This window comes from Cricetulus griseus, chromosome 3, assembly GCF_003668045.3.
Source record: "Cricetulus griseus strain 17A/GY chromosome 3, alternate assembly CriGri-PICRH-1.0, whole genome shotgun sequence".
In the NCBI taxonomy this organism is placed as follows: domain Eukaryota; kingdom Metazoa; phylum Chordata; class Mammalia; order Rodentia; family Cricetidae; genus Cricetulus; species Cricetulus griseus.
This window is the reverse complement of record NC_048596.1, coordinates 243,806,058-243,820,313: the sequence shown is the minus strand read 5'-3', so window position 1 is coordinate 243,820,313 and position 14,256 is coordinate 243,806,058. Positions and strand designations below refer to the sequence as shown.

Sequence of the window (14,256 nt, the reverse complement as noted above, 5' to 3'; positions counted from 1 at the left end):
GAGCTATGTCCCCAGCCCATATTATACATTAGTTTTATATTCACATGTACTCTAGATTATTTTAGATGCCTCTAAAGAAGACAGACACAAATAGCTATCCATGTCAGCTGTTCATTCTGGTAGTTCTGCGGTGTTGCTCTCTTGATGCAGGGACTGGAAATATTGCATCTATGACCTGGCTCACATTTGATTGGTGTGTCCTCGAATTCCTGAACAGACGTTTGAGAGTTCTAGTTAAGTCTGTATCGCATAGTGCCTTACCTACACTGCGTAAATATTTTGAAAAAAAAATTGTTTCTTATTTCAGGCATCAAGACCAGCGTTGTAAGCAAGACATTAACCTTGAAAGAAGAGTTTATAAGAATGGGCCCAGAGGTCTCTAACATGCATACTAAGGATTCTTTACAGATTTCTGCGGATGAAAAAGTCTCTCAGTATGAAAACCAGTTAGAAAATTATGAAGGCAGGCCCACAGAGAGCAGACGGCATAAATGCAACGAATGTGGGAAAGCATTTACCCAGAGCTCGGTTCTTGTTCGACATCAGAGAATTCACACTGGAGAGAAACCCTATGAGTGTGACCATTGTGGAAAAGCCTTCGGTACACGTTCAACCCTCACTGTGCATGAAAGAGTCCACACTGGGGAGAAACCCTACACCTGTGACAAGTGTAAGAGAAGCTTTAGTGTGAGAGGGCACCTGATTATACACCAGAGAGTCCACAACGGAGAGAAGCTGTATGGCTGCAGTGAGTGTGGGAAATCGTTTAGTGTGCGCTCAGACCTTACCAAACATCGGAGAGTGCACACGGGGGAGAAGCCATTTGAGTGTGGTGAGTGTGGGAAAGCGTTCAGTGTGCGCTCAGACCTTACCAAACATCAGCGATTACACACAGGGGAGAAGCCATTTGGGTGTGATGAGTGTGGGAAAACTTTCAGTGTGAGCTCAGCCCTCATCAAACACCAGAGGATCCATACGGGAGAGAAGCCATATAAGTGTAAGGAGTGTGGCAAAGCCTTCAATGTGAACTCAGCCCTTAGTAATCACCAGAGGGTTCACTCTGGAGAAAAACCGTATGAGTGTGGAGAATGTGGGAAAACATTCAGTCAGATTCAAACTCTCATTCATCACCAGAGAATCCACACTGGAGAAAAACCCTATGAGTGTGAGGAGTGTGGGAAAACTTTCCGAAGATGCTCAAATCTTACCAAACACCAGAAAGTACACGCCAAAAGAAAATGTCAGCAGTGATGTGTGTGCTGAAGATATTCTAGAGGCCTTTGGTTGAATCAAGAGTTATAACAAAAGCAATACATCAATATGCCCTCCCTTGAAATACTGAAGAAAGAAGTCCATCATTGTGCCAAGCCTCTGAAGTCACCTTTCCTCTCTCTTTAGAATTCAGCTTCACAACTCATAAAGTTTTGGTTTTTTATGTTTTTGTTGTTTTTTAATGTAAATCATATTCCAGGGGCCAAGAAGATGACTCACTCAGTAAAAGCACTTAAGTTCAGATCTTCAGAGCCCACATAAGAAAGCCAGATGTCAGATATAACCATCTGTAGGACCAGCATTCCTGTCCTGAGAATGGAGGCAGCGGCGGCGGGAGAATTGCACTATGCAGAAGCCGCAGCACCTAGAATGTGCCGCACAACTACAGAAAGAAGAAACCCTCCCTCAAATAAGGTAGAGGACCAGAACCACCTCCCAAAAGTTTTCATGGCAAGCACGCTGGCTTACCATGCCCACACTCATACATCATACTCACAAGTCACACTCCACAATTGTTAATTTAATAAAAGTGAACAGTTTAAGCATTTATCTTGGACTAGGGAAATAGGTAGCAAATAAAGGAGCTTGCTACCAAACTGATGACCTTAGTCTGATTCTGGAACCCACCCACCTGGTGGAAGGAGAGAACTGACTCCTACAAGCTGTCTTCTGACATTTATGAACCCAATAGCGTATGTGCACATACATTTATACACAAAATTAAAAAAATTTAAATGTTTCTGTGTGCAAGCTTTTTTGTTTGGTATTACCATTCTTACTAGTGAAGCATTAAAGTTTGAATTGAAAACAATGTGGTTGATTTGAGAGAGACCATTTATCCCCCACTAAATCTAGGGAGTCCTATAGATTTTAGTTTTCTTTTGATGACCACTGTGCTTTCAGGAATAATTAACAGTATTTAGTTACATGTGGGTTGCTATATTTGGGTAGGAATCCCAGTAGGTAATTCTTGGTCAAAAAAGCCTTAGTCCTTGTGGCTTCCTGACCAAATAAACTCCTAATTTGCCTGAGATTCCTGATCCAAAACAAAATGAAAACCACCTCCCAAAGAGTTTCTTAGACCAAGTGGTTAAGATGCAAGCCTTTAATTCCAGCACTTGAGAGACAGAGACAGGTAGATCTCTCAATTTGAGGCCAGCCTGATCTACAGAACAAGTTCTAGGACAGCCAAGACTACATTCTCTTTATGTCTTGAAAAACCAAAAGAAAAAATTCTTCAGGGGAGTTTCTGCCTTCTGACCTTGTAATAAGTGTTTCTCTACATATATGCAAAGAGAAGTGAGAGTGGGGGCAAATGTGGGAAATGCTTGCTAGATTAGGGTTAGCATTTGGTTTTAGGATAACTCTCACAGATTTATTGCTGCAACTAATATGTCATACCCAGTACCAACTAGGAGAGGTCATATTTGAAATTAGCCAAAACAGAAAACATTACATGTGGGAATCCCAGTAGAGCTCTGTCAGGCCACAGCCTAACTTTGTCACCTTAATCTATAAACCCTATATGTGTACATGAGGAATTTGTGCTTTAAAATTATTATTCAGGTTTGTACTTTCAAGTTTTTACACCTACTTAACAAAACTGAAATTCTTCTCACTCCTGAAATAATGTATATGAGATTGAAAGTAAATTCCAATTGCTCTATGCTGCAGGCTGTAGACAGCTCCTGTACTGTAGAGACAGCTCAGTGTACTACCCTTGCAGAAAAGTTTGGTTCTCAGCGACCACGTTAGGCATCTCACAACTGCCTGTAACTCCAGCTTCAGGAGATCAGACAACTTTCTGGTCTCCACGGGCACCTATACATCCATTGCATACACACACTTAAATAAAAATAATTACTTTTAATTGCAGGTTGCCTTGGTCCACATTCTGAACAGGTAAGAGGAAATATTCTGGCATAGTAAAACGATGTTCATTTTCAGAGGGGGGACTCAATGCTGCAAAGAAATGCAACCTGAATTCTCTTAGCACTTGAGGAAGTCATGCTAGACTCAAATTCTGAGTTAGATCAGCCCAGTTCTTCTTGACAATAGTTTCTCTCCTTGTTCCAATGACTCAGCCATTCCTGGGCCTTTGCATTTGCATATAAAGTTTAAACCAACTATCAGTGTACTCATCCCTAAATTGAACCGTCTTTGGGATTGATTCACAATGCTACATATAAAAGTAAAATCTGTGTCAACACAAAGTCAATTTAAAAACTGATTTAACTAACAATGGAAATAATATAAACTGCCTAAGAATAAATCCAACAGAGATTGAAGACAATATTGGATAGTTTTGATAAGTCTACACAAGTTATAGCCATATAAGAGGAGGGAAACTCAATTAAGAAAGTGTCTCCTCCAGCCCTTTACTGAATAGAAACAGGAGGAGTGGGTGGGAGGGGCAGAGAGGAGGTGGGAGGGATGGAGGAACTGGCAGGAGAGGAGGGGGGAAACTGCAGTTGACATGTAAAAAATAACAACAATGATAAAATCATTTAAATTAAAAAAAAAAAAAACAGGACTTGAAGGGTACATAGAAAACATGTAGGTGGTGCCATCCCTGAGCTGGTGGCCCTGGATTCTATAAGAAAGCAGGCTCACCAAGTCAGAAATAACAAGTCAGTAAGTGACATTCCTCCATGGCCTTTGCATCAACTCCTGCATCCAGGATCCAGACCTGTTTAAGTTCCTGTCCTGACTTCCTTCAGTGAGGAGCGGTGATGTGAAAGCATAAACCAGATAAAACCATTTCTTCCCCAACTTGCTTTTGGTCATGGTATTTCATCACAGCAATGGTAACCCTCACTAAGACAAAGACCTCTGGCAAATGAAACAATAAAACATTATTAAGAAACATTAAGCAAACTTTACCTTACAGAAATGAAAGGTTATCCACGTTCATGCATTAATTTGGAGAAAAGCACTAATTCTAGATGAGTCTTCTAACCCATGAACATCGATAACATTGTAATAATCTCTCTGTAGATAGTCTGGTGGTTTGTAAATACTACTTGCAATTAATGACAGTAGTTTGTTTTTTTTCCCAATGTTTGTAGTTTTGTTCTTCATTACATTTGAGTGCCTCCTATTACCATAATAAAATGTGGTATCAAATGCCTCTGGGAGGTATGATGTTATATCAGCAATAACTCTCCAGTGACCCATGATGACATTAGCCTTCTTGCATACATACCTCCTAAATGTTTGAGACAGAGAGATTCCAAATATATGTTGGCCATTTAATTTAATCATTTATGAAGGCTGCCAGTTCCTTAAGCTACAAATAAATAATTTTTCTGGTTGTTTCTCCTCAGTTCCTATGTCCTTCTAGCGCATCTTGTTTTGATCAGATAAAGATGGTTTTAATTATTCACTGTCGGTGTGTTCTGTAGAGTTGCTGCATAGAGTTAACAAATATCAAGCTATTGTTCCTAGAGAAAATAATAGAGTTCCATTCCCCTGGCACTAAGTAATATTCTCACCAGTCAGAATGAAATTTGTATTGTATGTTTATTTGCCAATATCCCTGCAAAATAAACAGAACACATCAGTATTGTGACTAGCTTTTCCACACAAATGTTCCCTGAACCAATATCCTGAAAATGTTCCCAGAGTTTCCTAATCCATAAAACTTGCCTGACCTGCAAACTTAACATTTTCCACACTGTATTGTGTGAACCAGCCAGCAACAGCCTGTGGTGATATTTTGTTTATTATGTAACAAATAAACCTTGCCTGAAGATCAGAATGCAGAGCTAAGCCACTAGTTAGCCACACACCTAGTTAAAAGCTATGCCAGCATTTAGCCACACACCTAAATCATTAGTTAGCCATAGAGGGCTGGCAGTGGTGGTACACACACCTTTAATCCCAGCACTCAAGAGACAGAAGCAGATGGATCTCTGTGAGTTCAAGACCACCCTAGGCTACAACAGAGTCAATCAGTCTAAAAGAGAAACAGAGCTCACACCTTTGATCCCAGCACTTGGGATCCCATGTCTTTAATCCCAGCACTGGAGAGGAGTATAAAGGCAGGAGTTCAGTGCAGTCTCAGGGCAGTCTGGGGTTTTTGGTGGAGAGCATTGCAGTCTGCAGTCACTCTGAGGACAGGATTGCCCCTCTTTGGACTTTCTGGTAAGGGAAAGAACTCTCTAGTGGTGTGGCTTCTTTGCTTTCTGATCTTCATCTTGAACCCCAATATCTGTCTCTCGGTTTTTATTATTCATCTACAGCAGCCAAGAACCTGACATTTTCCTGACCCTGGTTAACACAACCATAAATTTCTCTGGCTTTCCCAATAAGGTCTATAACCTCAAAATGGTGCTACCCACTGTGATTTTTAGGGGGTGGGGAGAGAGCAGTTATCATCTCATGAGCCCATAGATGAACCTATTTTCCTAGATTTATCATATACTATAGAAGTTACTTTAGAACTTTTCAAGCCTCCTATAGATCAACAAACTTCCTTTGGATAGCTGTGACAGTTCATTAACACTGGATTTTTGGATACCAGAGCCATAACCTGTGTATAAACAGAGTTTATGTAACACATATTTTCTCTGTGAGGCACATTACACTCTACTATGACTAGGCAGGAGGACTAGAAATTCATGACCATCCCCCACAAAATAATTACTTCACTAGACGTTTGAGGCCAGCCAAGAATAAATGAGACATTGAAATGTAAAAAAAAAAAAAGTTTTACCAGAACTCTGGAGGTTGGGAAAGCATAGCCAATGTCTACCTTCAAAGAACAACTGCCATTCAGACTCTCAAAGCCTTAGATGTGAGTCCTCCAAAACAACAGTTTAAATGGAAAAGGACAGGACCAATAGGGAACATGGATTTCTAACAGTAAGGAGGAAGTGTGTTCCTTTCAAAATTCATTCATATGAAGACATTTCCCTCTGGGAAATGTCTCCAAGCACTAAGCAAAATAACGGGGCATTTGTTGATGTAATTTCTTATGGGAGATTTTTACCTCAGTGGAAAAAGCTGTGTCCAGCTTTCAGCACTAGGTTAACAAGGAAATGTTCATAGGGAACACAACAGCCAGGTAAACCCCTGTGATCCCAGAACCCCAAGAAGCTAAGGCCCCTAACTAGCCCTAGCCAATTAGAATGTAATGATATGATTGCCACTTTCTTGAGCCAATCATATCTAAAATGACCTAACTGCCCTAGGACCTCCCCTTGGCTATGCTTAAAAAGAACCTGTGAGCTCCTCTTGGTGTCTTCCTCATCTTGCCTTTGTGTGGGATGATCAGCCCCAGCATGCTAGAAAAATAAACATTCTTGCTAATTGTATATGTGAATGGTGGTCTTTTGTGGAACATCTCCAGGACCCTAACACAGACAAGAGCAGTTTGACATAAACATCTGCTGTCTCCGGAAGGCCCTAAAACTTGGCACTCACCACAATTCTCAATTCCTTTAACTTTACCTTGGAGAAGAATTGGAGAGCATCCTTGCACTCTCCTGGGATCTCACAAAAATCAGTAACTGGAGGAAAGGCTGGGTGCATCATGCATTGGAGCAGCTACCCATGCCTAAATTCCTTGTGGTTGGTTACCTATCCTGACGAGAATGGACCAGATGTGTCCCCACCTCCATACTCGAAGCCTTCACATGGGAAGACCCACCTCTGGCAACTGACTTGGAGGGGCACGGACCTAGATGCGGCCCTGGGGAGTCAAGCTCAGGGCAGTACCCTAAGAAAGTCACCCCATCGTGCACTAGTGTCCCTGGGTTCTATTCTAGTTTGGGGCTTAGGATACAACAATGTTCAAAGAGTGCCTTCTGGCCCTTTCTCCTTTATTTTATTTTCCTCATTTATTTGGAGGATTTTTGAGGCAGTTCCACTAAATAACCAAAGCCTGCCTCCAGCTCCCTAGTATTCCTAGGGATTAAAGACATGAGCTATTTCAAGATTTTCTCCTAATTTTAGGAAAACCAAGGATTTCACTAATCCTTAAGGATTCCACCAAGCTTTAAACCATTCTAACTTGCTTTTGTTAGAACTTGAACTTTGGCGGGGAGTGCATCTCAAATTCTAATATCTGATATTTCAGTGTTCATCGACCAGATTCAGTAAGAATGCAGCTGAGCAGACACAGACTGCTCTTGTCAAAAACTGCAGTTCCTGCAATCCTGGGCAAGCAGAAAACAAGAGGTGGTAAATCATGGTGATGGCTCTGGGACTCCCCGAATTGAAGAAGGCACCATGTTTCAGAAGGGATCTCAGCACAATCCAAAGCTAGGGAGGTATTAACCACCAGGCTTTAAACTTCTGATCTGGAATTACAAGAACCTGCCCTGCCCTCTGATTCTTTTCCAAGGTAAAGTGAAAGGAATTGCAAATTGTGGCAAGTATCAAGTTTTAGGGCCTTCCAGAGGTTACAGAGGTTTGTGTCGAACTTCTCGTCTGTTCTCCTGCCCTTGGTACCACCACCTGCTGATACCTCTACCTCAGGAGGGTTAGCCAGTGTGTGGATGGGTTGCTGATCCCCCCCTCCTAGTGGAAACGAGGCTTAGCACATGACTTCTTGACCTGCTTCTCCAACTTCATGGATCAGGTTTCAGTTTCATTGTTTCAGTCCTGAAGGTTGAAGTTGAGGCACAAATATGCCAGATCTTGTGGTCTGACCAGAGAAGAACAAATAATACTTTCAAAGGGGACAAGTAGATAAACATTTAGTGACAGGGAAAGCTTTTCCCTGGTAGATTTTCTCTTCTTTGTAGATGTAATTGCAAATAAGTGATTAATATTTTATATCTGCTCTGTTAGATTAAATGATAAACAGCAATACCAAATTTCTAAGCACTTTTGCTAACACGTTTAACATTTATCACAATTTTATGACTTTTTGTTTATTTGGTTTTGGTTTTTGGAGACAGGATTTCTCTGTGTAACATTTCTAGCTATCCTGGAAGTCAGCTCTGTAGACCAGACTGGCCTCAAACTCAGAGATCTGCCTGTCTCTGACTCCTGAGTGCTATGATTAAAGACATGCACCACCACGGCCCCACTAATTTCATGACTTTTTAAGATAATATTTCACACGTAGGCAGACTAGCCTCACACTCACGGCAATCCTCCTGCCTCGGCTTCCGAATCATCAAGATTATAAATGTGAGCCACCACACCCAGATTGTATTTTTTTTCTTTAGGAAACATTGAATATTAACTGAAAAGGTTTAACTAGTTGAAAATATCTGTTCACCTTAATCATAGTGCTTAGATTTTGGATTAACTTTAGATTGCTTCAGTGATTCAACAATTTTGGGGGTAGAGTTTTGTTTTGTTTTAGTGTTTTGTTGTTGTTTTTGTTTTCTTGCTTACTTTGACACTGAAATAACTAATGACCAAGATGATGAACACAAATATATTCTCCACCCTGAACCTGGAGAGAGAATGGTCTATCAAACTTCAGTGAGATTCTTTAGTTAACTGCATTAAGTTTCCAGTTGGACCACTCTTGCCTTAAATACAACATTGCCTTTCACAGCCTTCACCAAAGCCAAGGCAGCTTGCAGTTCAACACTTTTCAAAACAAGTTCACACTGATCTACCATCATATGGTGGTCAATGCCAATTTCAGGGAATATAAAGTGGGGAGGGGTAACAGTGGGGAGAAACAAATGAAAAGGAATCAAAAATCCAAATTAATAGGAACCCAGAAACAGGGATTTGGGAGAAGTTCCATATGAGAGGCTGAAACATTCCTTCCCTTGAAAGCAAACTGCAGCCAGGACTGTATGGAGCTAAGCCAAAACCATGCCTTGCCTAGTAATCCTATGTGCCAGGCACTGGTTCAACCCATCAAATGTGTGCCAAATAAGCTCACTTCTCTTTCTGTTGTGGTTTTGAAATCTTGTTTTATGATATCTGACTCATACAGTTATGGATATTTGGCTAGGGGAAGGCTATTAAAACAATCATACAAAAGGAAAGTTTCTGGGAATCCTTCATGGGAGAAGAAATTATAAAGAACAACTTCCCACAGGATGAGGTGGCCGAGTGGTTAAGGCGATGGACTGCTAATCCATTGTGCTCTGCACGCGTGGGTTCGAATCCCATCCTCATCGACTGACTGTCAGATGTTTTTGTATCAGTCCTAACTGCCAAATATTGAGGGTTTTATTTTTACTTTGGGGTTTAAAATTTGTTTTGGATTTTAGAGGAATTCCTAGATAATGGATATTCTCTTTTGATAAATTAATTTTTGTTCATCACCCAGTTAAGTAATTCCCTCCAATCTTTCCATTCTCTGTTACCACACTTGCTCTTTATGCCTGCTGTTAACTCAATTTTGCCAGGCGACTTACTTGACTTTTGTCTCAAAGCTCCACCAAATTTTCATTTTCCACTAAGAAAAGAATCAAATGAATTGAAGATCATAGGAAAACATTGCAAAGCACCTTAAACAAGATAAAAATCATCTATACAGTTACACTGTATAGAAAATGTGTGTCTCAGCTGTGTATGACAATAAAGACCTTTAATGCAAAGGATCCAGGACCAGGAAGATTGTCACAAGTTCAAGGCCAGACTGAGGCTACTTAGTGACTTCCAGGTCAGCCTCAGAAACATAGAGACTCAGCCTCAAACACAAATGAGAACAGAAACTATGAGTGAACGTATACAAAAATCAGGCCAACCTTATTGCTACAATTTTTGATGATTACATTTTATAGTAATTTATACTTATTTCTTATTTCAATGTTGCACAGACTAGCTTTGAACCCCTGGCTTACAGGATCTTCCTCAACCCTGAGTATCTGGGAAGAGACTCAAGTCATCATACCTGGCTCTTTGCTAACTTCTAAAACTACCATCATTGTACATAGACCCTGCCTTTGACAAGAATATGTGTGTTTCTCTTAGAAGTCTCACAAAGCTCATTCTATAAACCAGTTCCTGTTGATACTGAAGATTTCTTCCTGTGGAAAAATCAAAGAATATCAGCACTGCACAGTTTCTATTTAGGACTTACTCTTAGCTGATCTTCAAAAGAGAAAATGAATAGCATGTTTCCTCACATTTTTATTTTATTATATCTATTTTGGGCAAGTACTGCATTCACACAATTCAGAAAATATAAACATGTACACAGCAAAAAATTTTCATCCATTACCTTTCACACCAGATACTGTTACTAGACTTCCTGTATCTTTCTTAAAATAAAGTGTGCAAATGATACAAAACTAAGCTCCCAGGCATATATTGTTTTTTGTTTTGTTCCTTTTGGGTTTGGGTTTGCTATTCAAAAAGTTGTAACTATATCTCTCCTAGTTAGCTTCAGCTGTAAAGTGGACCCAGAGTTATCTCAGGAAATATAATTCAGGGATTTCCTCCATCAGATTGGTCTTGGGTGTCTGTTGTTCTGTGTTGCTTGAGTTGCTCAAAGAAAGAGGTTACTCCAAGATGAATTTTTTTATGTCTGTGTGGCAGCAGGAAGGTCCCACCTCTGGCGAACTAAATCTCCGAAAGCCATTCAAAGGCATATTTATTAACTTGGAGCAAACAAGTTCTTCAAATCAAAGTCCTTGATCTAATCTAAATGTTTTTTTTTCTGAAGAAAAACATCACATACACACATCCCTACTTTGGTCTTTATTGTGTACCATTTGCAGTGCCCAATTATCCAAGAGCTTCAGGTGTGCCAGGAATGTCTTGTATGCCAGTCATATGCAAAGGCTGTAAAGCCCCCTCTGAAAAACAATTCTATAAATCACAGAAAACAATCACTGTTTTCCACAATGAAAGTATAAGCCAAATAAGCCGTTTCCACGTCATGATGTTTATCACAGCAACAGAGATCAAGCTAGAACAATGTCTATATATAATTTTGGATATACCATGCTGTGTGTATACAATGTCTAGAAGGGTATTACTGCATCTTCTATTTATTTATAAGATGTCAGATTTTCTCCCTGGGAGTTTTGTAGGCTTAAACTCTCAATCAACAAAGCAGAAAGGAGATCAGACAATGCTTGATTATGAAGCCTTTATAGGGGGAATCTGTGTCTAACCTTGCTACAGATCATCTAAGTAGAAACAGAACAACCATCACAAGGGGAGTGATGAAGGATTCTGAGTTCTTATTAAAACAGTAGCTGAGTTATATATATAGACATACTGGATAATCACAATCTCTGTATAAACTGACCAGGTTAAATAGTCAAGATTTAATGGTGAGTGTTCTAGTTTGCTTTAGTTGCTGGGATGAAACACCAAAACCAAAAGTAACTTGGGGAAGAAAGGAATTATTTAATCTTGTACTGTAATTCATCATCTAGGAAAGCCCTGGCAGGAAAAGAAGGCAGGAACTGATGCAGAAGCCATGGAGGAGTATAGTGGGAAATTACCAATATGGAGTCAGGTAGAAATATAAGGGTATTTAATAGGGAAAAGCCTTACTTACAAAACGCAGTCACACTACGTCACTCTGACCACGCCCTCACAAGCGTGGTCAGACACACCTGTAGCCAGCCCCTAAGAAGGCGTGGCTACAGCTTCCCCTACAGAGGAGAGCTCCTTATTGGCTTGATTCTTATGGCTTGCTCAGCCGCTTTCTTACACAACCCAGGCCAACATGCTGAGCGTGCTACCACCAACAATGAGCTGGGCCCCATCAACCATTCATTAATCAAGAAAATGCCCTGCAGAATTGCCTATAACAACCTGGTAGAAGCAGTTCCTCTATTGAGGTTCCCTCTTCCCAGATGACTGTAGTTTCTGTCAAGTTGACAAAAGCTAACCGGCACAGTGAGGTTGACTATTCTGTTGTTAAAGGGGACTCTTTTGATTGTCTTATGTGAGGGAAAATAAAAATGTCTAAATCAGAACCCGTCTCAATGCTCATTCCAATAATCCCTCACTTGGTAGGTCAGGATAGGAGATTTTGCTTGAATTTGAGCCAGGCTGGACTAAACCATGCAATGAGGCCTATAATGAACTACATAATTTCAAATAAACAAACGAAGTCAAGCAAGTTCAGAATCAAGCAAACTCGAATGCTGAGAATAAGAGGACTGATTGAAAACATTCATTCTGTTCAGTGGTTCTTAAAATCCTGTCTCTGACACTCCATCCTCTACTGTAGATGTCAGCAATAGGAATTCTAGGATGGCATTTAGCTTCAACAGACTCTGGGATCCTGACCTTTGCTGAGGTTTGAGGCCATTGCTTGAGTTTTGTTTTCATTTCCTCACCTTTGATTCACCATCAACACTGGACTCCTCTTGAATACCCTGCTGTTGCTCTGAGGCATGGAGATCCTACAGCTATGTTTCCTCAGGACCAGTCCCTTCACACCCTCTGGCAGGCCTCGGTGATAGCTGATTTGGTCAGTCTGGGCTGCTGGAACCACCCACTTCAGGCAAGGGGTAGAGCCAGCCCTCCCATACAAGCCAGAGGCCTTCAACCAGACCAACAACTCTTTGCAATGAACATTTGCAAGTAAAGCTGAGTGGACAAAAGGGCATACTGTCGTCTGGAGAGCTGGCTCAGAGGTTAAGAGCACTGACTGCTCTTCCAGAGTCCTGCATTCAAGTCCCAGAAACCACAAAGTGACTCACAGCCATCTATAATGAGAGCTGGTGCCTTCTTCTGGTGTGAGGCATATATAGATGCAGAATTCTATACACATGATTAATAATTAATAAATAATAATACTGTGTGCAGACAGTATGTAAAGCTAACTGAAAAAAAAAACTTTCGTCAGATGAATCTGTCAAACCTACTTTTGACTATCATGAGGAAAAACAAAGATGGATTAAAGGAGAAAAATATATAGCTAAATTTCTTAGTAGTTAAAGTCCTCATTATTGATCTCTAAGAAGACGACAGCACCGACTGAATTGCATGAAGAGCAACACCATCCCAAAGCTATAAGAAACCTATAAATGCAATCTATAAATCACAAACCTATAAATCACAATTAACAAACATACTTCTAGTAGAGGTTTTAGATAACAAAGTGTTTAATCTCCATTTCTCTACAAATATGCTTTCTCAGAGTGTTCACATAACACCTCTTGCTTATATAAGCATATACTCACAACCTTAAGAGGTTAAGTTAGAACTCCTATTTCTTTTTTCTATTAAGGGAAGAGGCAGAGAAAATCTCTTACAGGAATACACATTCTTTACTAAGATAAAGAAGAAATCTAGCTGGATCTGGTGATATCAATCCACAATTCCAGCTACATAGGAGGCTGAGGAAGGTGGATTAATAGTTCAAGGCCAACCTGAGATACAAAGTGAATTCAAAGCTAACATGGGCTACAGAGTAAATTCAAGACCTGCCTAGGAAACTTAGTAAGAAGTGAGACCCTGTCTCAAAATAAAAATTAAAGAGAGGTATGAGGAGAGCTTGGTAGTAGAAGACTTCAGATACTCAAGGTCCTGGGTTAACTCCCAGCACCAGAAAAAAAAATTAAAAATGAGATAAAGAAGAAATTTAGATGGGTCATTCACTGAAAGATCTTACCATTCTACCTGAGTAGGGAAAAGGTACCACAACCAATTTCAAATAGATGACAGGGAATGGCTAAGTTAGTTCATGTTATGGGATAATCTTTTTGCCCACTGTAAAGACATGTCTTTGCCAAGGTGCCTTCGGTTGGTTTAATAAAGACCTGAGTGGTCAATAGCTAGGCAGGAGAGGGTAGGCAGGATTTCCTGGAAGAGAAAAGAAGCGGAGGAAGAATCTAGGAATGTGGATTTCACCAGAAGACTTGAAGCAAGTCCAACATCACATACTGAGGAGAAGTAACCAAGCCACATGACAGAACACAGAAAAAATATGGGCTAATTAAATATAAGAGCTAGTTAGAAACAAGTCTAAGCTAACAGCCAAGCTTTCATAATTAATAATAAGTCCGTGTATCGTTATTTGGGGGCTGATGATCCAAAGATAGTTGGGCAAGAAAACTTGCTATAAATTCATGCATTGTGGTACACGCC

At 40.3% G+C, this 14,256-nt stretch overlaps 1 protein-coding gene and 1 non-coding gene across 5 annotated transcripts in view; both read left to right on the top strand.

Annotated features, from left to right (window-relative positions):
- Positions 1 to 2,008, top strand: part of Zkscan8 (zinc finger with KRAB and SCAN domains 8) — a 28,802-nt gene extending 26,794 nt beyond the window's left edge. For 2 of the 4 annotated variants that reach the window (XM_027409469.2, XM_035442867.1), the window contains one exon: positions 308 to 462. In XM_027409469.2, the coding sequence (XP_027265270.1) occupies positions 308 to 328 (21 nt within the window). In that variant the 3' untranslated portion in view covers positions 329 to 462. Of the gene's footprint in view, positions 1 to 307 lie in introns of all 4 variants that reach the window. The other 2 variants (XM_035442870.1, XM_027409465.2) reach the window with 2 other exon arrangements.
- Positions 2,009 to 9,289: 7,281 nt separating this feature from the next.
- Trnas-gcu lies at positions 9,290 to 9,371 on the top strand. Its single transcript has one exon. It is a non-coding gene; the product is annotated as a tRNA-Ser (tRNA).
- The last annotated feature ends 4,885 nt before the right edge of the window (positions 9,372 to 14,256 follow it).